Raw genomic sequence first — 20,516 nt, 5'->3', positions numbered from 1 at the left:
TCCCTGCTGGACGCTGGCACTCAAATATTTTGGTTCAGTAGTTAGAAAAAAAGAGATGGGAAAAGGAGAAAACTTCCCACGAGAGGCTTAGGATTGTGTCCGTGAAAATTTTCTATATTGATTTGCTATACCTAAGGTCTTTCTATCAACCATGTCGGCCGGTACTCCTGAGCAGCGTGACCGCAATCACCAGATTATCAGCTCTTATTTCATTGGGCCTAAGGCGGGAAACCTCGAATACTTCCAGAAAAATATCCAAACTATACTGGAAGAATTGAAGAATGCTAGATTAGCTTACTTCCCCGATGATAAAGTAAGTGGCGAAGCATAGGCCACACGACTTGTCGAATGAGGAGCTAATCCGCAAAAGCCATTCATACCAGAAGATGTAAAGAACAAGGACCTATACCAGTTGATTGTGAAGAACTTCAGCGAGGTGGTACAGAAAGTTGCGCACCTGATGGGACAGCAGTCAATTCCGTTCTGGTCACCTAGATATGAAGGACATATGTGCACCGACATGACCATGCCAGCTCTTCTGGGCTATTTCATGACTATGCTGTACAACCCGAACAATGTTGCTCTAGAAGCAAGTCCATTCACGACCTACGCGGAGATTAAAGCCGGAGAGCAGCTTTGCGAGATGTTTGGGTACGACGTTGGCCCCAATGCTTCGCCCCGGGGATGGGGTCACATCACTGCTGATGGGACAATTGCCAATTTGGAGTCTATCTGGGTGGGTAAGTATAGGCAGCCTGTGCGACTTTCGTGATGGGAGCTTACTGAAGGAATTATCAGCCCGCAACCTGAAATACTACCCATTATCGCTCTACCTTGCTATTAAGAGAGGAAAACTACACTTCTTGACTGGCAAGTTCGAGATCGAGAACTGTCAGGGCGAGACCAAGATATTTAATGAGATGACCGCATGGGAGCTGCTAAATCTTCGGCCTGACACCGTGCTTGGCATTCCCCAGCATCTATATGATCACCATAATATCTCCAATGATTTTCTGGATAAGGTGATGGTGGATTACAATATCCAAAATATTAGTAAAAGCCAACTGGAAGAGGATTTCCTGGAAACTGATGTTACCAAAGACGTGAAGTTCCCATTCAGGTACATGGTAGGAAAAACTCGCCATTACTCTTGGCCCAAAGGCGCCGGTAAGTGGGCCCCAATCTTTGATCGCGCTAGAGCTCACTGTGTATGGAATAGCAATCGCTGGTCTCGGCTCCGACTTCATGTATGGAATCAAAGTTGACCTAGAGGCGAGACTCGACATCGAGGAACTACGAAAGGAACTTCAAACCTGTTTCGACGAAAAGCGACCCGTGTATGGGGTTGTTGCTATCATGGGATCAACTGAAGAAGGCGCTGTCGACAACCTGAAGGAGATTGTGAAGATCAGGGATGATTTCGAGAAGATGGGAATGTCATTCTTGCTCCACGCCGATGCGGCATGGGGTGGGTATTTCGCCACCATGCTGCCGAGAGGTAAAGAGCTAGAGCAACAAGCTGAAGATCTTAAGAGCCAAACGACTTCCAAAGGTTTTGTTCCAAGTTTGACCCTGAAAAGGCAAACAGCTGAGGACCTCAAAGCCCTCAAACACGTGGACTCTATTACAGTTGACCCACACAAAGCCGGTTACGTTCCATACCCGGCAGGCAGCTTGGTGTACCGGGACGGCCGAATGAGGTTTTTAGTTACTTGGACCAGCCCTTACCTTTCTCAAGGAAATGTAGACTCCAGTATGGGAATCTTCGGCGTTGAGGGAAGGTGAGTAAAGCTTTGCAGCACCGAGTCGTGTCGGCTTTCCTATGAGACTAACGTTCGCGCAGTAAGCCAGGAGCTGCAGCAATGTCGACGTGGCTCTCAAACAAAACCATCGGTCTCGATCAATACGGCTATGGAGCACTCCTTGGAGAGGCGGCATTTACCAGTGCTAGAGTAAGCGATTTAACCTCAAGTAGGGGGCCAGGACCATCGGCTAATAACCACAATCTAGCTATCAGCGTACTGGGCCGCGATAGGAGATGAAAATGACACCCCTGATAGGATGTTCATTTGCGTTCCCTTGAATCGACCGCCCGCAGAGAATGGAAATGGTTACTTCTCCACAGAAGCAAGAAAAGAAAGGGACCTCATTCGAGACAAGATTTTAAGAAAGTCAAATGACGATATTGCTGCAGCAGACGAGGATGGAAAGCTGATGGAATTGCTCCGCGAGTTGGGATCAGACTTGAACATCAACGCCTTTGCTCTCAACTGGTTTGATGAGCATGGAAACCTAAACGAGGACCTGGAAGAAGCAAACAATCTCATGAAGAGGGTTGTTGACAGATTCTCTGTTAATTCTTCAGATAGTAATCCGACCACGCGACCGCTATACTTGACCTCGACGGAATTCGAGCCTGAGTTGTACGGCGAATGCGCACAAGAATTTATGCACCGACTAGGAGTGAAGAAGATGCCGCAAAATCTATTCGTATTGCGAAACGTCGTCATGAGCCCCTTCCCTACGGATATGAAATTCATCGATGAGTTGATGCGAGAGTTTAAGAAAGTTGTGATGCAGGAGGTGATCGTCAGTCGGGAACGCAACAAACAGGGCCGTCAGCAGGCATCGTTCCTTATGCAGGGTACGGATGAGGTATTCCTCGTTTACCAGCCCTCCTTCCATGAAGCGACTAAGAGGGAACAAATCATCGTGACCGCCGATATTTGGCACAAAGACGATTACGTGAGCTTGAAGAGAAGTGGGAAATACAAGCAGATAACCTTGGAGTCACATCACAACATCAACCTTGAAAAGAAGCTGAAACTATTGGCATGGAAGAGTTCAAGGCCATTGATGACAGAAAAGGGGGAGAAAGAAGGTCAGGTTAAAGATGTGGATCACAGTATAGGCGAAGCAGAGCCGGAAGTTCCTGAAGAAGAAACTCTTTCCTATTTTCCCCACTTCCATGACTGCCCGGATAAGCTAGATCGTCGATTGTTCTTTCTAGGACATATTTACGCAGATGGCCACAGGTAGATCGCCCCGCTTAATTCTGCTGAGGATCGAAGAAGCTAACCCCAGGGTAGGAGGTTGTATACGGGTGTAACACTGAAAAGAATTGTGAAGAGCCGACCTCTCAACCTACAGCATCGGGATCATGATTATCCCCAGAGCTTCACACCATTCTACCTTTACGGGACTGAAAATCAAGCTCACATCAGCCACATGATGCTCCGCGCCCCCAACGCGTCGCTCACGGCAGACAGCGTTCATTTTGATCAAGCAACCAAAGACAAGATTAAAGACAATCTAGATCACGGGCTTATTCTAGGTTTAATAGATTATCCTGAAGCAGCTATGCAGCCAATTCATGAGCCTCTGCCTGATAAATTCTTCTTCCGCAAAGGCTCGCAAAATCTGCGGGTGAAGGTGTGGGAAGATCCATTGAATGCTTGGGCAGAGGGTCCAGGCTTACTGAACAACCTTGGCAACGCCATTGCTGAAGGTACGATGAGTCTGGGTAACGAAGTGCAGGTGGATGCAGAATCCGTTAATTATGACCCCAATGGATCTGTGCCGCCTGACCCTAGCGGCTGGCAGCAAGAGTTTGATGCAATCGGAAGTGTGTTGAACACAAATTGGCCGGCTGAGTTGACTGTGCGAGAAAAGGGGTTACCTAATTGATGTCTGGGACTGGTCCTGTCGTTCTCTATGCCCTCAAGCAATACTTGGCCTCTGTTATTGGGTCCTCTTTGCGCCCGATAATATCGTCATACAAGAATCTCTACAAATACTTACTTAAAGGGCCCAAATTCAGAGCTTGATCGCTACTAAAGAGCCCAAGCCACTCTGAGTTACCTACATCGAGCTCGAGGCTTATATATCTCAGTCAATTATAGCCAAGAATTAACGCTACGGGACAATCTTCCGTGAAGTGGATCAGAAGTATTTCAGCCATTCTCCGCATACCTTGCCACATAGTGTAGAGAAGCGGATTCATAGGTGTTAAGCAGTCCTTAAGCCCCAAGAACGTTAAGGTTCCCCATGTATACGTGGCCATGTACTAAGAAGTAGGTTGATTGATTGTACATGAAACACCGTTCACTAAAACATGTCACAGCATTTGATGTCGCATCTATCGTATCTCATACTTCATCAATACTCACGTGAACAATACTGCACTCCTGGCATATATGGTCCACCCTAGCACTTCCTTCCCATGGAAATCCAAAACTACATTCCAGATTTAGATTCTCTCTAATCTTATCAGTAGGATCTCACATTGTCCTAAGCTGCCTATCAAAAACCATACCCAGAAATATCATAAACAGTGGTCTAAAGGATATCTATCATGCCCACACCACCCACCAATGAACCCACCCGGGTCGCCAGCATCATGCTGTCGTGGCACTCACTCGATCTCGTCTCCTGTACCACCCTCCAGACCCTGTGGGCCGGGTATGGGCACATCTGTGCCCTCACCGCCCGAGCCACAACCGCCGAAGCGGCGGAGCATCTCGGGAAACTTTGCGGAGTGGATTCGAAAAGAACCGCGGGGAGCACATTCCCTCTGATTTTGAAGCTCATTTCACCGCCTCGCAAAGCAGCGGGTAAGGAAGATGAGGGACATCTCCGGAAGATGCTGAGTTATGAGGTGGAGCAATACTTTTACAGCGATGTAGTCCCCCGACTAGGGGACGATATTGCTGTTGCTAAATGTTTGGCGTCGACGCGAAACATGCATGGAAAGCAAGGTGAAGAGGAACTTCGTGGCTTGATGGCGACGATTATGGTTGATTTGCGGCCTGCGTTTCCGGTTGCGGGGGAGAAGAGGAGCGTGTTGAGTCGTGTTCAGGTCTATGGGGCGCTGGATTGGTTGGCGCGGTTCCATAGTCGGTCGTGGGGTCTGTCGTCTGACGACAGGAGTCTGGATGGGTATGTTTTGCCGCCGCTTGAGGAAGCGAAGAGAAGGCGGGAGCAGGGGAAGACGGAGACAGGGAATGCGCTGTGGCTTAACGGGGGGTACACGTACTTGGCGACCCGCCGGAAGGAGTACGCTTCGCTGGTGGAGGATACGGACTCGGAATGGTCCGATATCTTGTGTACAGCCTCAGATGGGTCTTCTCAATCCGTGGCTGAGGTGGCTGCATTGCTCTTGACACCCTGTGGAAGGCAGATGGAGTCGTTTATCCATGGCGATGTCAAGTCGGAGAACCTCTTTACGACAACTGGGGGAGATGAAGTAGCCTTCTTTGACTTTCAATATGTCGGATTGGGCCTGGGAGTTTGCGACCTGGCTAAACTGTTCACATGCTCAGTTCCACTGAAGATGCTTGTTGACGATGAGGACGACTTGCTACCAGAGCAACTGGAAATGTGTGAAGGTGAGCGAACTTTGCTGGAGCACTACCATAGAATGTTGCTTCAGGATAAAGGAGAGCGCTGGTATGATTGGGAAACCTTTGTACGACACTGGGAAACAGCTCTAGTGGACTGGTGCAGGTTCCAGGCATCTTGGGGTTTCTGGGGAAATACCGAGTGGCTTGAGGCTCGTGTGAGATCTATTGTCAGAGACAAGGGGTGGAGGGAATGGCTACTTCGGAGCCTTAGCTCCTGAGCTTTGAAATCGAGATAAATTTAGACTTCAATAAAGCAAGTGAAGATCCGAACCAGCAGGACTGGGTTTGAGATCAGAATTATTCATCGATTTCATTGAAATTCTCTACTCTTCTCCACGGCTCAGTAATACAAAAAATCACAACACGGGCTTCCTCTATACTGTTATATCGTCTGAATATAGTGATGACTAGCTCTGCCTCGTCACCACCAAAAACTTCCCTGTGGTGTATAAATCTTTTCTCTTACTCAATGGGTCTCAAATCTTCAAACCGCTACCTCGCCGCCACAGCATGACCCGCAAAACAACGAAACAGATCGTCCCAGCAGCAACAAACATACCACTGAAGAGCTGAGCCTTCCAGAAACAACCCTGCTCTAGATCCAACAGAAGGGAAGCAATCGGAGTACCAATGAGGAACCCACAACCAGCAAACATGAAGATCATGCCCAGGCGCGTGCCCACAACACCCAGGGTCGGGGACATGCGTGTCAAGATAGATGGCGGCAGGGAGACAATAGCTCCAGAAGCGTATCCATAGAGACAAGTGAAAACGACAGCCCCACCCACGTTGCGGACAGCAATCCACACGAATGCCAGAATAGTCGCAAGGAGACTGATAGGTACTAGTGTGTTAAGGCCACCAATACGGTCGGCCATGAGGCCTGGGGTGATGCGACCCAGCACCGAGGTAGCATTGAGGACAGAGAAGATGTAGAACGCCAGGCTGCTGTCGTTGTGCAAGTAGTAGGTGAAGTAGCTTTGGAGGTAGAAAAAGGGAAAATAAAGTCCCACGAAGCAAAAGAAGAGGCCGAAGCTGAATATGAGGAAGGGTGGCTCTTTGAGGGCAGCGAGGTCCAGTAATGATCTGCTCTTCGTTGGCGGTGGTAACCGCCGTCTCAATACGAGCAATGAGATTGTCAGTCCGGCTAGCGCCACGAAGCCAATGATGCGTGTCGTCCACCCGAATCCTACCCGGCTGATCAACTTGTGGAACATTATGGGGTAGACCACCGCCCCGATGCTGCCTCCTGACGCTGTTATTCCGGTGGCGAGGGCGCGGCGTGAGGTGAAGTAGGTGGTGACGATAGCGATGCTGGGTAGGAAGAGAAATGCGCAGCCGATACCCACTGTGATGCCGTGCGCAAGGAAAAGCTGATAGTACTGGTTTGAGAGAGAGGTCATCATCAGGCCAAACACTACCATGAATGTTCCGAAGGCGATTAAGCTGTGCAGGAAGCCTTTGTCGAAGATGGGGCCTACAATCACCCCAACCAGAAACAGGACGAAGCCTTGCACAGTGCCGATCCAGGTGATGGCAGAGGATGAGTATGTGGGGATCAGGTCGGACTGGTAGTAACTCTGGAATACTCCGTAGGCGTTCACGATGCCCCTGAGATATGAGTTGGTTGGCGTTATGGGCTATGTCTGAACAAATCCTATCACTTACCACGAGTTGAAGAATAGAAAGAATGCTCCCACGACTTGTAGCCATGCCGTCAAGCCGCCATCAGGAGGTGGAAGGGGAACCGTATCCACCGGCTCTGTGGTCGTCTGCTTTTCTGCCTCTGAAGAACCAGAACTACCTGTTATATTACCTGCCGGAGGGCGGCATTTGACATGCATATTGGTGGTTTGGGTTAGAGACATGACCTTTGATTTTGAGAGCCTTAAGACATGCATTGAAAGATGTAACATTATGCTTGCTACTTCAACGTCAATGATATATGCCCATCCATTCTATCATCAAGTACATTTGTCATCTCTGAGCTGTCTATCGGCGCTTCGGTCTTTGACTCGCAGTATTAGTCTTGCTGGTTTGTAATCATGAATTATTGCGTGATAGGGTACCAAGTCGTCCATTGCCCTATAGCCCATGCAAAACCATGAGGTCTGATGCGAAGCAACTACCAATAAGCAATAGGGTGCCTAAGAACTCACATAATTTTGTGAATCTCGAATAGTCGATCTCAAGGCCATCGGATCAGAAGCGGGCGGCAGGATCACATCCTCGCCGTACTGGTGGAGCCTAGCGTCAAAGATGACCCTAGAGCGGCAGTTTTATTGGTTCTGATATGAGCTGACTGAATAGGCAGGTAGTGCCTTGGACAGTAATTGGTGTGTATTAGAGATTGATCTATTGTTCTATAAGCGCTATCGCTAATTGTGGATCTTTAATTTTATAGTTAACGAACTGCCCTATCGGATTTCAGTACTAGACCCATTACCGTGTAGGTGGGTAAAAAATGGTGCTTTCTGTTGGCTGATCTCGGCAAGGCTTAGATTCGACACCATGGAAGAGATTGAAGAAAGTAGAAAGAAGTAGCCAAGAGAGGTATTGGCCGTAATTTGTGATACAATAAAGCGTCGATGTCCTGATATCGGGCGTTTAGCGCTGGAGCAGTCAATGGTGTGTACTTTCGGGCATCATCATCCTCTTTAGCAATGCGCATACATGCCTTGTTAATGGATAAATACTGTATTGGCATCTTATATAGGAGAAGAATTGGAATATGCTTTTCTATTCATTCAACATCAGGTTTATTACCAAACTTATCCGCCTGGGTCTAGCAATTGCTACAAGTATATCTCTCTAATTGAAGACGTCCTATTACTACATGAAATACCCAAACTTAGTACATCAGTCTACCTCATCCACATGAACTGTCCGAATCCTCCCCTTCATGAACAGTTCCTCTTTCAGCACTGGCGCTTGCACAAGTTTGCCTCCACTGTCAAGTACCCATTCTTGATCAGGAGTTAGGCGTTCAATTACTAGCGAGGGCCAAAGTACAGCCCCAGCTATGGTTCCCTTCCCACTCAATACACGGTCCTCGATAGAAGCATGAATCACCTCATTGGTAGGCTGTGGATTTCCATCGCCAGTCTGCTTGTACTGGAGAGGTGTCCTCTTTGACTTCCCGCCCAGAATGGTCTCCACCGTCCGAGCGAAGCTTCCCGTGTTTGTTTTGCCGAATGCCGTCGCCCATGGGGCTGTGTCTGTCTCTAACGGTCGTGGAGGACGGTCGAAGAGGTACTCCTCAATATCGAAGCTCAACTGATTATGCTTGGTGCATTGCGCGATCATCCAGGCCAGTGTGATATTCGCCAGTCGGGGGTCCTGCCCTCCTCCGCCCACATCTGTATGCACACCAGAGAACCACACCTGCAGCAGCTCTTGGCCATCAGCATTCTCTGGCTGATGCCACAGTGTGGGCTGGTAGGCACTTCTCTCTTCATCCAGCGCAAGTGCATGAAAAGCATACTTGACCTCCCTAGAGAGCAGCGTATTGCGAAACTCGAGTTTCTCCCCTGACCAGTTTCCGAACATCCAGGGCTTATGGAACGCGACCGTGTCCCAGACCCCGACAATCTCTACTGTGAACCGTGGGAGGGGGTCGCGGAAACCCAGCTGTCGGCGTTTCTCCTCATCGTACACCGGCAACTTTCGGTCGTAGAAGTCATCGTATACCGTGGCAAAATTGTCCATGCCTCGGGGAGTCAACAGCCCTAGTTCGCAGACTATACCCGCGATCGCTCTGGCGGTATAAGCACCCCGTGAGAATCCAAAAAAGTAGATCTTGTCGCCCTCCTCGTAGTTATCCACGAGGAAGCCATAGGCGGCACGAACGTTCGCACTGATTCCGATCCCGGCGACACCTAGTACATCAGTTAGAGATACCCATGGAACACGGGTCGGGTCAACGTCTAGACACCGTACCTCCGAAATACTTGTCGGCTAGACCGGTCCCAACGCCTTTCTGGTAATAGACGATTTGAGGAATTTCTTTGTTCACTCCATTCTCTTCCACGACTGCCACGCGGCTTAAAGTGCGCGTCAACCGCGTCACATTCGACGGAGGTTCCTGAGAATCCGCTGTCGAATCCTTCCAGGTTCCTGGGAGAACCGACCATTATCAGCACGGATTTAGCTTCCTCTAGTAGTTCAATCGAACATACCATCGCAGCAGACAATGAGACGTTTAGGTAACATTTTGCATGTGGATATTTGGGATTCAGTGGTTCGAGCGCACATTTCACATGCTATTCCCTACCGCCCATTATGAACTCCCTCGTAGAACCCCTATTTATTTGGATTTAACTAGACCTCAGCTGAGCCCCAGCCACCGTTGGGGCTGTCAGCCTCACATCATCTGCCCTCGAACACGAGGTCTCCCGCAGACTGGGAAAGTTTGGACGAAGCCAAGATTCGTTCGTATCCAGCAGATGCTGGTGCTCCGACGCGGCGTTCCTTGGCTACAGCTGGTGCGGAGTGAACTCCTACAGCGCAAACCTCATCCCTCATTACGAGGGAAGTCAAGGGCAAAACAAGGTATTGCGGTCATGAGAATCTGGAATAGGTACAAATATGAATAAGGAATGAAAGGTTGGTTCGCGGAAGCCATTCCCACAAGGAGGGGGTGGCGTTGAATACGGATAACTTTAAATAGTAGAGTTAGCGGATCGACGAATACGAGGTTGACAGCCCTCCTCCGGACGCTTCTTTTCAAATGAAACAGAAACGACGTGAGGCGTCAGGCTATAAATATGAACCATTTTTGTGGTGCTACAAGAGGCCTCTAAGGGCACATTGAGGTGGACGGATCCCTGCTTGCAGCGCCATCAGGCTCTTGATGTGCGGGATATATTGTCAATCCAGAAATCATTGTCCCCTTGGGTTTCTCTTTCCTCATAATTCCATTTAGGGCATAACATGGATGCGTAAGAATCCGATTAATTAAAATGCATTTACCTTGCACTAATAGATAGAAGTGGCCTGATCCCGTACAGTTGTCCACGTGAAATGTGTCGGCGTGATAATACACTACAACATAAGCTTATATTGGCCCACAGAAACCATGGAACCGGCTGGAGGCCGACCGAACACCAAAGATGCAACACGGTAGACCGCTCCAGACTAGAAGAGATTTAACTGTAACGGTTATGAGAAACGCGTGGTTCGTTCCACATTCCCCTCCTCGAAATTCCCAGAGATATATTAGATCCATTGCACTTGGACTTAGCCTTAGCTCCTCTTAGCTTCCAAACAATACTACTAGCCCAATATATATTCCAACGCTGCTACATAACTCATAAACACCATGCCCGTCAAAGACTACGGAATCTGGAAGGGATTTCCAGCTCACTACGAGCTGGAAGATCGTTTTGAGGACCCCAAATCCCCCCATCTCTCGCTGTACTACCATGACAATAATGCAAAAATGCCACAATTCGACCGTGACTACCGACACAAACACAAGGGCAATCCACCAAACAAGCAGAAGCCAAGGGAGATTCCTGGATTATTCCGCGCAGCTATCAACATCAAGTCCACTGGCAAGGAGTCCCGGCTTGCCTATTGGGTAAATCACAAGCTTGTCGAGCATCCCATCACCGAGAAGCTATCTAATTTAGACTTCGGCTTCCACCCAATTGAAGAACTCACCGATTTCGATGGTAAAGGCCTGGACTTCATCCGGGGGAACCTCTTCACTACACAGAGCGGCCGTGTTCTTCCCCATGACATCCCTGGCACAAATAACGATATAATTGATGTCCTGGAGCCTGAGGTAAAGAAGGCAATTCACCACAAAGCTACAATATATCTATTCGGCTCTATGTTCAACACCAGAAACGGAATCCACAATGTTCACATGAACCAGGGCAATATTCCGCACTTTGTCAAGGATGATGGCGTGTTTCAAGATGGCGGCCTTATCATTGAGTACGACGATCACTGGACTGGCGTTTTCCTTGCATTCGCATCACAAGCCGCTCACACTGATGACCACAATGGACATGCTTTTGCAAAGCACGTCGTTACCTGGGCGGACGTTCTACCCAAGGAGATCATTGAGAACTCGGTGGCTATCAAAGAAGCACTCGTCAATCCACGAGGCAGAGATGACCGGTCTGCCAAAGAAAAGGAGTTCGTCACGCTTGAGAATCTTACAAATCACAGAGTGGCCCTGGCATCATGGAGGTTTCATAATGCTGCTGGTCAAGTTCAAGCGCTCCCTCACAATGCAGCTTTGGACTCTCGGGCTATGAAGAGGTTTGAGATGTCAAACTGCCCTCTTTCTAATAATGGTGATACTATCACCCTACTCAATGAGGAGGGACTGAGGGTCGACGGGGTAAGCTATGGGGCTCGGCAGGGAGCGACAGAAGGTCGTCCGATAGTTTTTGCACATTGAGATTGAGGCGTTTTGCAGCCAAGGTGGGTACTTCTGTCTTGAAAATGATAGGCTGTGGAGCGTTGAAAAAAAAATCTGTGAAGCAAAATTGCTCTTCCATCTCATTTTTGATTTGCGAAGTGCTGATCCAGACTGTCAAATATTGCTACTCGACATGAAACTTACTAAGTTCAAAATGATAATTGTGGAAGCATATTGAGGGATATGGGTTGAGTAGCAAACTTTGCGGAAGGCCAAATAATCTGTCGCGCACTAACCGCTAGACCAAAAACGATATATCGCGTCTAGTCAGACTAGCGACGGAGAGATTACTGTCCCAACATAATCTCGTTTCGATTACTAAATATTTGTGGCGAGGCATGGCAGATGCTGTATAGCGGCCACAGCGCGCCCTCCGTGGTATAGCGCTTAGATCATTCAACAAAAAAAAGCGTCGTAATAGGAAGGATTCTTCGCAGAAAAGATTAAAATATCCAAACTGTCAATGATCCATGGTTTCTGTGCCAAAGTTAGACTTCAATAATTGGCAGTGTGAAAATGATCACAGTACGTGGTGTGTTCGGCAGCCTTATCCACTGGAGAGACAGAGTTTAAAGGAATAGGCCACGGCTAGAATCGAAGATCGAACCACACCGGATAAGCATAGAACTCTAAGCACGATTGAGCCATATTGTGCCGTGGGTCCCTGTAATTTGGCTGTCCGCGGGAGTAGATTTCGTATAGCTAGTTTCTCTTTGTTCATCTCCTACCAATGATGAAACCTCAGTACATACTTCTCCGCACTTGACACTGTATCGACGGTGAGGTTGTATTACAAGAACCAATAATGTCATTGTGACGGCTCTCGGATGGCCATTGGTATGTAGTTAGTAGGTACCCGCTTGCTGTGCTCTTACAAAACTGGGCTATTAGCCGGAGCGATGTTAAAAGAAGACAATGCCCTTGGTATCCTAGTGCTTGTACCCCCAAAACCACTGTATATTTGTTTAGGGCCAGATTTACGACACGTACCATTACAATGCGGGCTTTCCTTCTTTTCACAATTTGCACACTGTCAGTGCAACCAGCGATCGCTTGGGGAGATGTTGGGCATCGAGCTATCGCCTACTTGGCTGAGAAACACCTTACTCGTACCGGCTCTGATCTCGTAAATGAGCTTCTCGCCAACGATAAAGGCTTTGATATCTCTGACGCCGCAACGTGGGCGGACACCATCAAGTGGAAACGACCGCTCACTAGACCCTTGCATTATATCAGTATGTTATACGAATAGTATATGGACCACTCACCATCTATTTTGGCTTTAGACCCAAACGACGAACCTCCAAATTCATGTTCCGTCTCATATCCGGATGATTGCCCTGCCGAAGGCTGTATCATCTCACTGATGGCAAATATGGTAAGTTGCCTGTATCCACAATATCGTTGAAACACGAAATATTTCTTACTTTCGTCCCTCTGAGTCCTCGGTCTCTAACACTCTGGGACAATAGACTCATCAAATCGCGGACAAGAAAGCCAATGAGACCCAGAAAAAGGAGGCCTTGATGTTTTTAATTCACCTTTTCGGGGACCTACATCAACCACTGCACGTCACGGGAGTGGCAAGAGGTGGGAATGATATTCGTGTCTGCTTCGATGCAAAGGCTCCGTGCGACGATGACAACAAGAAATGGAACCTACACTCAGTCTGGGATACTGCCATTCCACACAAAATCAATGGCATAAAGCACAGTCTCAAACACAATCCTGAACGGCTGGCGTCAGCGAAGTGGGCCGATAGACTCCATCAGGAAAATAGGCCGCGACCAGTTGATACCAAGTGTGCAAATACTCGACAACCCTTGAAATGCATCAAGAAGTGGGCGACGGAATCAAATCAGCTAAATTGTGATTTCGTGATGGAAAGGGGGCTTGAGTGGCTTGAGGAGAACGATCTGGGTGGTGAGTATTATGAGGTAGCTGCGCCTATTGTTGATGAACAAATATTCAAGGCGGCCATACGTCTTGCCGGTTGGATCAATGCCCTAGCGAAGGAAAGGGCAGCAGCTGAGGAATTCAGAGGTGTCCACCTTCAAGGTGACCTCTAACGTTATGGCCTGGTACATAGCTGATGCAAAAGTGTTTTTGTTGTCATCCTCTAATGTGTTTAGGCTTGCCCTGTAATAATATTCTCAATCAGCGGAGAGAAAAAGAAATATCCTCGGTATTGGTTGATTTGATGGACAAAAGACGCAAATCTGATTTAGGTCGTGATCAACTGAGTGGATCTTCCGGCTGAATCTCGCTACTAGTATTTATATTTACCTCCTTGCGTACTTATCACATCAAACAGATATATTTAAACTTCGCTCATAATCCGGCAAAGCCCACTTGACCATCCACTCCGACTGGAGCACATCTTCAGCTGTCGGTCGCGCTTCCGGTTGGAACAGCAACATTCTGCGGATCAGATCCACAAACGCGGCTCTCTCTTCCTCCTCAACCACACCTCTCCACTTTCTCCTCCACTTCTGTATGTCTATGTCGAATGCCTCCTCAAGGGGAGGCCATTTATTCTCCAGGTATGCGTCTGTTGGATGCCCATCCTCCGTAAAGAACTTGCCTCTTCCCTCCCAACGCAGCCACCAATCCCTTGGCAGTGGTCCCAGTACATCGATATGTTGTGCCACAATTTCATCGTCGGGAACCATATCAATACTGAAGAGAGCTTTCATTCCTATAACCTCCCATATCGCCGTAGCTAGGCTCCAGATGTCCGAAGAATACGCAAGCGGCTTTTGTGGCTCAAATCTGGCTTCTGGAGAGCGAAAGGCCGGAGGTGTGTGGCAGTCTTGTCCAAGTCGAACCTCTGAGGCAGGAGCGAAGGCCTCGCCAAAGTCGCTAAGAAGTGGACGTACATCGGCTAGCGTCATTGTTTCGGCATATTTTCCTAGAAATAAAGGCTTCACCGCTTGAGCTGGGATATTAGGAGTAAGGGGCTTTCCATCGCAGCGCGAGATGGGAACTGTCTCGGGTTCCCCATAACTTTCGTATAATTCTTTGATAGAAAGATTGTCAAACTTAAATGGGAGCTTAATCAAGATATTGCTTAGGTGAATATCTTGATTCAGTAGGTTCGTAATTAGCTCATGGGGACCACGTCGTGAGAGGGCCTTCTTGACGAACCTCCGTGTACATATCCGTGCGAATGCATGTAAGCAACAGCCTGTGTAAGTCCATAGCACAGCGCTCGAGCCACGTCAAGAGGAAAAAGACGGCTGAAAGAGATCTCCCTAAGATTACATTGTGCGGGGGCTGTAGTATAGCACGCATGTATCCCGTTTGGACCCTGTACTTGGAATTCGTCGAATATCATCGGTATCAAGCTGCGTCCGTGGGCAGGAGGTGCTGAGGATGAGGATGACTCAAACAGTGTCCTAAGTACCCTTGCCTCCCGTGGATGCGCGTCCGCTGTGTTGACTTTCAGGGCGACATATCTCTTAAGGGCAGTATCTCGAGCGAGCCAGACGGTAGAGTAACCACCATGACCTAGTTTATCTACGATGCGGTACCGGCTATGAAGCACGTCACCGATCATAACTGGGTGGTAACCTCCAGGCTGATAGTCTTCAAGTGTTTCCACCCCCATGATCCAGTTGTACTCCACGCGAGCCTGAGGCTTTGTGGAACTAAGCCGTGCAAATAAGCCTGAGTGGGTCTTCTGGGGACAGTGGGGCGACCTGACACTTGGTGGGGAGAAACATGGTTGGCTAATAGGTGTTGAGGAAAGAATAGGGCGCCCAAGTAGCTGGGCATGACACTTCATTGTCAGTTGGTATGATGGATGCCTGATAACGGTTCCGAAGCTGCCTTTTGCGCATCTGACTGCTGGGAAGGAAGAAGCGTTCCACAAGCACGAACTGTCTGTTGCCGCAGTGATCATATATCACGTGAAGATGTACAGTCATACATATCATCGACAGCTTACTTGAATTTATAATTGATAGTAACGCTGTCAGGGTCTACACGGCTACGGGTTCTTTGCTCGGGTATCATGGAGACACCGTCTACAAATGACCGAAATTGCCCATTAGAACCAATACTTTTTATGATAATAGCAGCAGCTTTACATTTGGGATACCTGCTGAATTGGTTCTCAAGTACTGATCAAAGCTTTCAATCATGTATTATCAAAGATGGTTACAAGATACTAAATACTTAATGTCACCTTTTTAGAGTCTGAACCTACTAAAGCCACTCGCGGCTGGTCCTGTGCCTTCGACTGTTTTGTAAGATGCCTTGGGTGTCCTTCCTCCTAGACGGAAAAGTCTGTAAAAAAGCAGGAAACCAATTCAAATTCGAACAAATATGACCTAAAAATAAGTGAAGATCCTAAAACGAATGAAGGAACCGACTGTTGAAGCCAGTTATGATAAGCGATGTTGCGATTCGCCCCATGCCTGCGGCCTACTATGCTTGCCATTGAACAGAACAGACTACTAAGCCAACTTCCCTCCTATCAGCCGTCTTGTTAACCAAAGTGCGGCCTGTCATATTACAAGTCCACTCCGTGTACATCTCTCTCCGTAGAGACAGGAAGTTAAGGGAGGAGAGTAAAGTCCCCAGACTCCGCGTAGATAGTATTGGAATCTGAACAGGAAGCAGCCCGGACGCGATAAGGACTAGAAGACGCAAACTTCATGTCAGCAAATATTGGACACGCACTCCACGAACGATACTCAAATGGAGTCTACCACATACGTTGTGCGAAGGGGGGATGGGCAACTTGGCGGAGGAATCGTCACACAGCCCCCACCATCGGTTGTGATGGGCGTCCGGCTGAGGAGATCGACGACCTGGGGAGGGAATTCCCTAAAGTTGGTAAGGTAGAGGCAGAACTGTGGCGGATCAGTGCTGGAGAACGTAATTACATTAGCTAGGGCACTAGACCATGTTTCAAAGTTTCGAGTCATTCGCGATACTTACTTGACCGCGGTCCAGCACACTTGCCATGGCTGGTTGCAGTGAACGGTGTCACCGGCAGCGGGCTTGATAACTGCGATAGCGCTGGCAGTCGTCAGAAGGGTGGCGATAGCAACAGGAATAAGATGCATGATGAGGACAAAGATTATCTTGCTTTAGAGTGTGTTTTTGGGGATCTGATGGATGTTGCATCGGCTTGATCGAATTCGTGGAGAGCCAGCCTTCTTATACCAGCCCATGTCGACTCTCACGCTGCTCTACTCGCTTACCTTGTAGGTTTGACTGGTGTTTGATCATGGCAGTCAAGGGATCTATGTCTAGTACTTGGCACAGCCACTCTCATTACGACATGAGCATCTGTATGTACGGAGCGGAGTTGGATTCCCAGTTCGTGATCCTGAATCAATGTTTCACGAATTATTGCTGCTAATTAATCAGATCTAGCATTTCATATGTTGCCCACGAGTGACTGAAACGTGAAGCCAATACGAGAAAAGAGGATAGTGGATGTATCCCATGATACCTCGTGTGATCTTGAAGTCAAAGTATGCTTTTACAATTGGCTAGTATACATCAGGCCTCCTACTCCAAACCTTCCTCACAAGGGTATACGGACACGAGAAAATGGATTTGTTATCCGAGTTGCCTCCTTGGCGTTAACGGTTGATTCAAGAGAGCCATACTGATGTGGCTGACAATCGTGTTGTATGTTCAAGAGGTGCGCGAAAAATACGCAGATTCCCAATTTTACCAAAGCGCTGGGGATGTGTAACGCCATGTATACCTGCAAAAATGGCCAGCATTTAACCTCTGCGACCAAGCGTTTGGCTTCAAGTCCAGGTGATGATAGGTGTATCAAAGCTTCGGACGACTACCCGTGGTCGTACGGCCTTCGGCTATGCATTGTCACCTGCCAAAACGCACCAATAGCATTATATTCCGATGTAAGATTCCATATGACAAGATCGATCCGTTTGAGTAATGGAGCTACTGCATTAGGCAGTATTACAGGAGATCTTCGTGAAACAGGTTGGCGTTGATATGTCCCGTTCATAATCGCCTCCAGGATTCCCACGTGTGTTTGAAGAATATTGGCAAAGGATCATACAAAATTCAATCATTATACGTGTGATTCTAGTTTGATTGGCACAGGGTGGGGAACTAAGTTAATTGTACAATCACGGCTGGAATTTCATCTGCCGATCTAATCCATGGCGCTCAAGATACTCTCCGAATAATGGAAATTACCAGATCAATTGCTGTCTACTGGGTCTTTCACAGTTGCACCAAGAAGTGCATGATCGGGGTCCAAACGGTACGCCAGGTGATAAAGGCTGGGCGATATGCGATAGACTATATGTAAGGCATACAGCTATGACAGCTACGAACGAGATCACTAACAAGCCCTATATTGTGGATATGGAGGTATAATAATCAGCGGCCCTTGAATAGCTACCCTGAAGGTGCTAGCACATTCTATGGTGGTGGTGTGGAATAGGGTAAAGAATGAGTTAAACAGTTAGGCGGACTTGAGACAATCAGTGTTGTCATGTTCGGAATAAATTAGAGGCCATGGTCGAGGTCATTGAATCATCTTGTGGCCTCGGTTTTGGACATGGCTAATGAGTTTGCCCTTGGCATGTATGCCTAGTAGTACTCCAAATGCCTCATGCTGGAGAATAGCTCAGTTTTACGGGTCTAGAGTGCAGTTCATGCCTGCCACCCACATTAACCACCAAGGACGAATCTGTATCTCTCTGTTTCACCATAGTGTCTGCATATCTATACCCTTATCTAGCCAAATATATGATCCCTGAAAGAAAACACATGCAGTCATGTCGGAACCGCAAGATCAATTGTCCGGCATATCCTTGTTTACTTCCTACAGCGACCGAGAAATGTTGACTTGTTCATCTTCTGGAGGGCTCTGTTCACAATGTGGCTCTCCCTTATCCCCTCAATCATAACTCCGGATTATACCTGGCCAGCACCCGCTGTTACTACAGTCCAAAGAGTAACCCCACCAGTGCCCGCCGTACCAGACGCCAATAGCAGATGGCTTCGGGGTAAAGCACATGGTTTGCTCTACCACTTCTCACGGTGCTACTGCTACCTGTTCGGGTTATATTTTGACCCGCACATTATCCAGCTGCCGTTTGGACTCGTTCTAAAATGGACCGATCGGACGAGCGTGGAGGAGGTCATTGCAATGCAAATGGCTCGAGCAGCTGGTATTCCTGTCCCAAGAGTCCTCAGCTGCGGAGAGCACGTTACTCCTCACTTGACCCGAGAGGTCTCGATACTCATGACGAGACTGCCGGGCTTCAGTCTTGTGAACTCCGATGATCCCTTGGAGGTTGCTGACGAGGGTCCGTGGCTTGAAGAACTGAAGACTTGCGTCCACGCTATGCGCGAGTGGGAGCCACCAAGTCAGGATATTATCTGCTCGCCTATCGGAACCGCCCTCCGCAGCTCGCGCGTCCCTGACCACATCATGGGTCCTTTCAAAGATCACAAATCATTCTACCAGCACCTTTTTGCACCAGCATCTCAGCATGGTTTCATATCTGTTGATGATTACAATAATACATTCGCTACTGCGAAGCAGTTACAACAGCGCCCTTATAAAGTCAAGTTCACTCACGGAGACTTCAAAGCTCATAACATTCTAATCAATGAAGATGGGCACTTGGCTGGCTTTCTCGACTGGGAATCCGGAGGTTGGTATCCCGAATTTTGGGAATACACGACAGCAATGCGCTTCGGGAGAGACAGCTGGTGGTATCAGGTTGCTATGTGGATGGGTGGTGATGAGTATCGAGAAGAGCTAGAATCAGACAGAGCGTTGAACCTTTTGACGGTGGACTCTTACATAGCTTTTTGATTGTGCTGCATAGACAGAAGGCCAGACGTAATGAGTACTGTCCAGACACAGCCTACCAGGAAAATGGTAAATACGGGTCATGGCACTCTTCATGTTTTGTACGCTTGCCTTGTCACTATCAGTCATCAAAGCGAGAGTCCAGCCATCGGCTGCCCGCGAGTTGTTCGATGTCTCGGCGTGGAACGAGGCCTCTTTTTGCGTTTTTACACTCGGGACCCTTTTTTCGTCGTATTCATACCCTGCTAGGTAGACTTCTGGGATCCATGATTAGCTATATCTTGGGAATCTCTATCTTCTGATCTCCAGCCGACTTTAATGTAAGAGACTTTCGTGCGGCGCTATAGTAGCGCGGCAATTTCATGCTGACCCACGACAGCTTGGGTCTGAAGATCGATCTTCATGTGTTCTACATATGCTGTGTTTGATCAGGATTCTTCGGCGGGACTTCCAAGAATTTCACTCTTTTCAGAAAACATTCGCATTTTGCTCTATATCACTCCTTCCAATGTTGATTATAGTACATACGACCACAGGGTGTGGAAAACAGGGCTTCCCGTCCGCTCAGCCGTACTTAAGCCACACGCCGGGAGGTTAGTAGTTGGGTGGGTGACCACCAGCGAATCCCTTCTGTTGTATGTTTTTGTGCTTTTTGCATATTTAAAATACCTTAAAGATGGGTAGTAGTACTACTATTCTCTATTCTATCTGAATGCATCAGTTGGAAGTGTATATCAAATGTGAGTGAGTCTGTGTACATTGCGGCGCTTGTCGTGAAGCATTTTCCAAGGACCTGTATTAGCCTGGCAGCCCTCGTGAAACTGACTACAAAGTGCGAGCGGCGTTGCTTCAT

General features: G+C 48.1%; 8 protein-coding genes across 8 annotated transcripts; 5 read left to right on the top strand and 3 right to left on the bottom strand.

Moving 5' to 3' along the window:
• Positions 1-151: 151 nt before the first annotated feature.
• On the top strand, positions 152-3,687 carry BO85DRAFT_455490 (pyridoxal phosphate-dependent decarboxylase family protein; the record flags this gene model as incomplete). The annotated part of the gene is made up of 7 exons (XM_025661391.1): positions 152-313; positions 371-740; positions 799-1,167; positions 1,220-1,781; positions 1,844-1,952; positions 2,011-3,035; positions 3,090-3,687. 7 exons carry the CDS (start codon positions 152-154, stop codon positions 3,685-3,687), a joined length of 3,195 nt encoding a protein of 1,064 aa, XP_025521418.1.
• A 592-nt stretch (positions 3,688-4,279) lies between these two features.
• Positions 4,280-5,705, top strand: BO85DRAFT_387872 (phosphotransferase enzyme family protein). Its single transcript, XM_025656686.1, has one exon. The coding sequence runs from the start codon at positions 4,355-4,357 to the stop codon at positions 5,618-5,620; it is 1,266 nt and encodes a 421-aa protein (XP_025521417.1). The 5' UTR covers positions 4,280-4,354; the 3' UTR covers positions 5,621-5,705.
• Positions 5,706-5,878: 173 nt separating this feature from the next.
• On the bottom strand, positions 5,879-7,246 carry BO85DRAFT_495390 (MFS monocarboxylate transporter; the record flags this gene model as incomplete). Its single annotated transcript, XM_025663911.1, has 2 exons — positions 5,879-7,013; positions 7,071-7,246. The coding sequence occupies 2 exons, from the start codon at positions 7,244-7,246 to the stop codon at positions 5,879-5,881; spliced, it is 1,311 nt and encodes a 436-aa protein (XP_025521416.1).
• A 966-nt stretch (positions 7,247-8,212) lies between these two features.
• On the bottom strand, positions 8,213-9,673 carry BO85DRAFT_444780 (T6SS phospholipase effector Tle1-like catalytic domain-containing protein). The gene is made up of 3 exons (XM_025659107.1): positions 9,581-9,673; positions 9,342-9,518; positions 8,213-9,280 (listed from the first exon to the last, which is right to left on the bottom strand). The coding sequence occupies exons 1-3, from the start codon at positions 9,612-9,614 to the stop codon at positions 8,262-8,264; spliced, it is 1,230 nt and encodes a 409-aa protein (XP_025521415.1). The 5' UTR covers positions 9,615-9,673; the 3' UTR covers positions 8,213-8,261.
• A 1,049-nt stretch (positions 9,674-10,722) lies between these two features.
• BO85DRAFT_495387 (O-methyltransferase) lies at positions 10,723-11,817 on the top strand (the record flags this gene model as incomplete). Its single annotated transcript, XM_025663910.1, has 1 exon — positions 10,723-11,817. One exon carries the CDS (start codon positions 10,723-10,725, stop codon positions 11,815-11,817), a length of 1,095 nt encoding a protein of 364 aa, XP_025521414.1.
• A 1,018-nt stretch (positions 11,818-12,835) lies between these two features.
• On the top strand, positions 12,836-13,914 carry BO85DRAFT_495385 (S1/P1 nuclease; the record flags this gene model as incomplete). Its single annotated transcript, XM_025663909.1, has 3 exons — positions 12,836-13,073; positions 13,125-13,216; positions 13,311-13,914. The coding sequence occupies 3 exons, from the start codon at positions 12,836-12,838 to the stop codon at positions 13,905-13,907; spliced, it is 927 nt and encodes a 308-aa protein (XP_025521413.1). The 3' UTR covers positions 13,908-13,914.
• A 126-nt stretch (positions 13,915-14,040) lies between these two features.
• BO85DRAFT_465341 (kinase-like protein) lies at positions 14,041-15,631 on the bottom strand. The gene is made up of 2 exons (XM_025662049.1): positions 14,986-15,631; positions 14,041-14,920 (listed from the first exon to the last, which is right to left on the bottom strand). The coding sequence occupies exons 1-2, from the start codon at positions 15,623-15,625 to the stop codon at positions 14,145-14,147; spliced, it is 1,416 nt and encodes a 471-aa protein (XP_025521412.1). The 5' UTR covers positions 15,626-15,631; the 3' UTR covers positions 14,041-14,144.
• A 3,075-nt stretch (positions 15,632-18,706) lies between these two features.
• On the top strand, positions 18,707-19,988 carry BO85DRAFT_444779 (phosphotransferase family protein). Its single transcript, XM_025659106.1, has one exon. It carries the CDS (start codon positions 18,719-18,721, stop codon positions 19,664-19,666), a length of 948 nt encoding a protein of 315 aa, XP_025521411.1. The 5' UTR covers positions 18,707-18,718; the 3' UTR covers positions 19,667-19,988.
• Positions 19,989-20,516: the final 528 nt, after the last annotated feature.

This window comes from Aspergillus piperis (genome assembly GCF_003184755.1).
Source record: "Aspergillus piperis CBS 112811 unplaced genomic scaffold BO85scaffold_1, whole genome shotgun sequence".
Taxonomy (NCBI): domain Eukaryota; kingdom Fungi; phylum Ascomycota; class Eurotiomycetes; order Eurotiales; family Aspergillaceae; genus Aspergillus; species Aspergillus piperis.
This window is presented reverse-complemented; position numbering and strand designations above follow the sequence as displayed.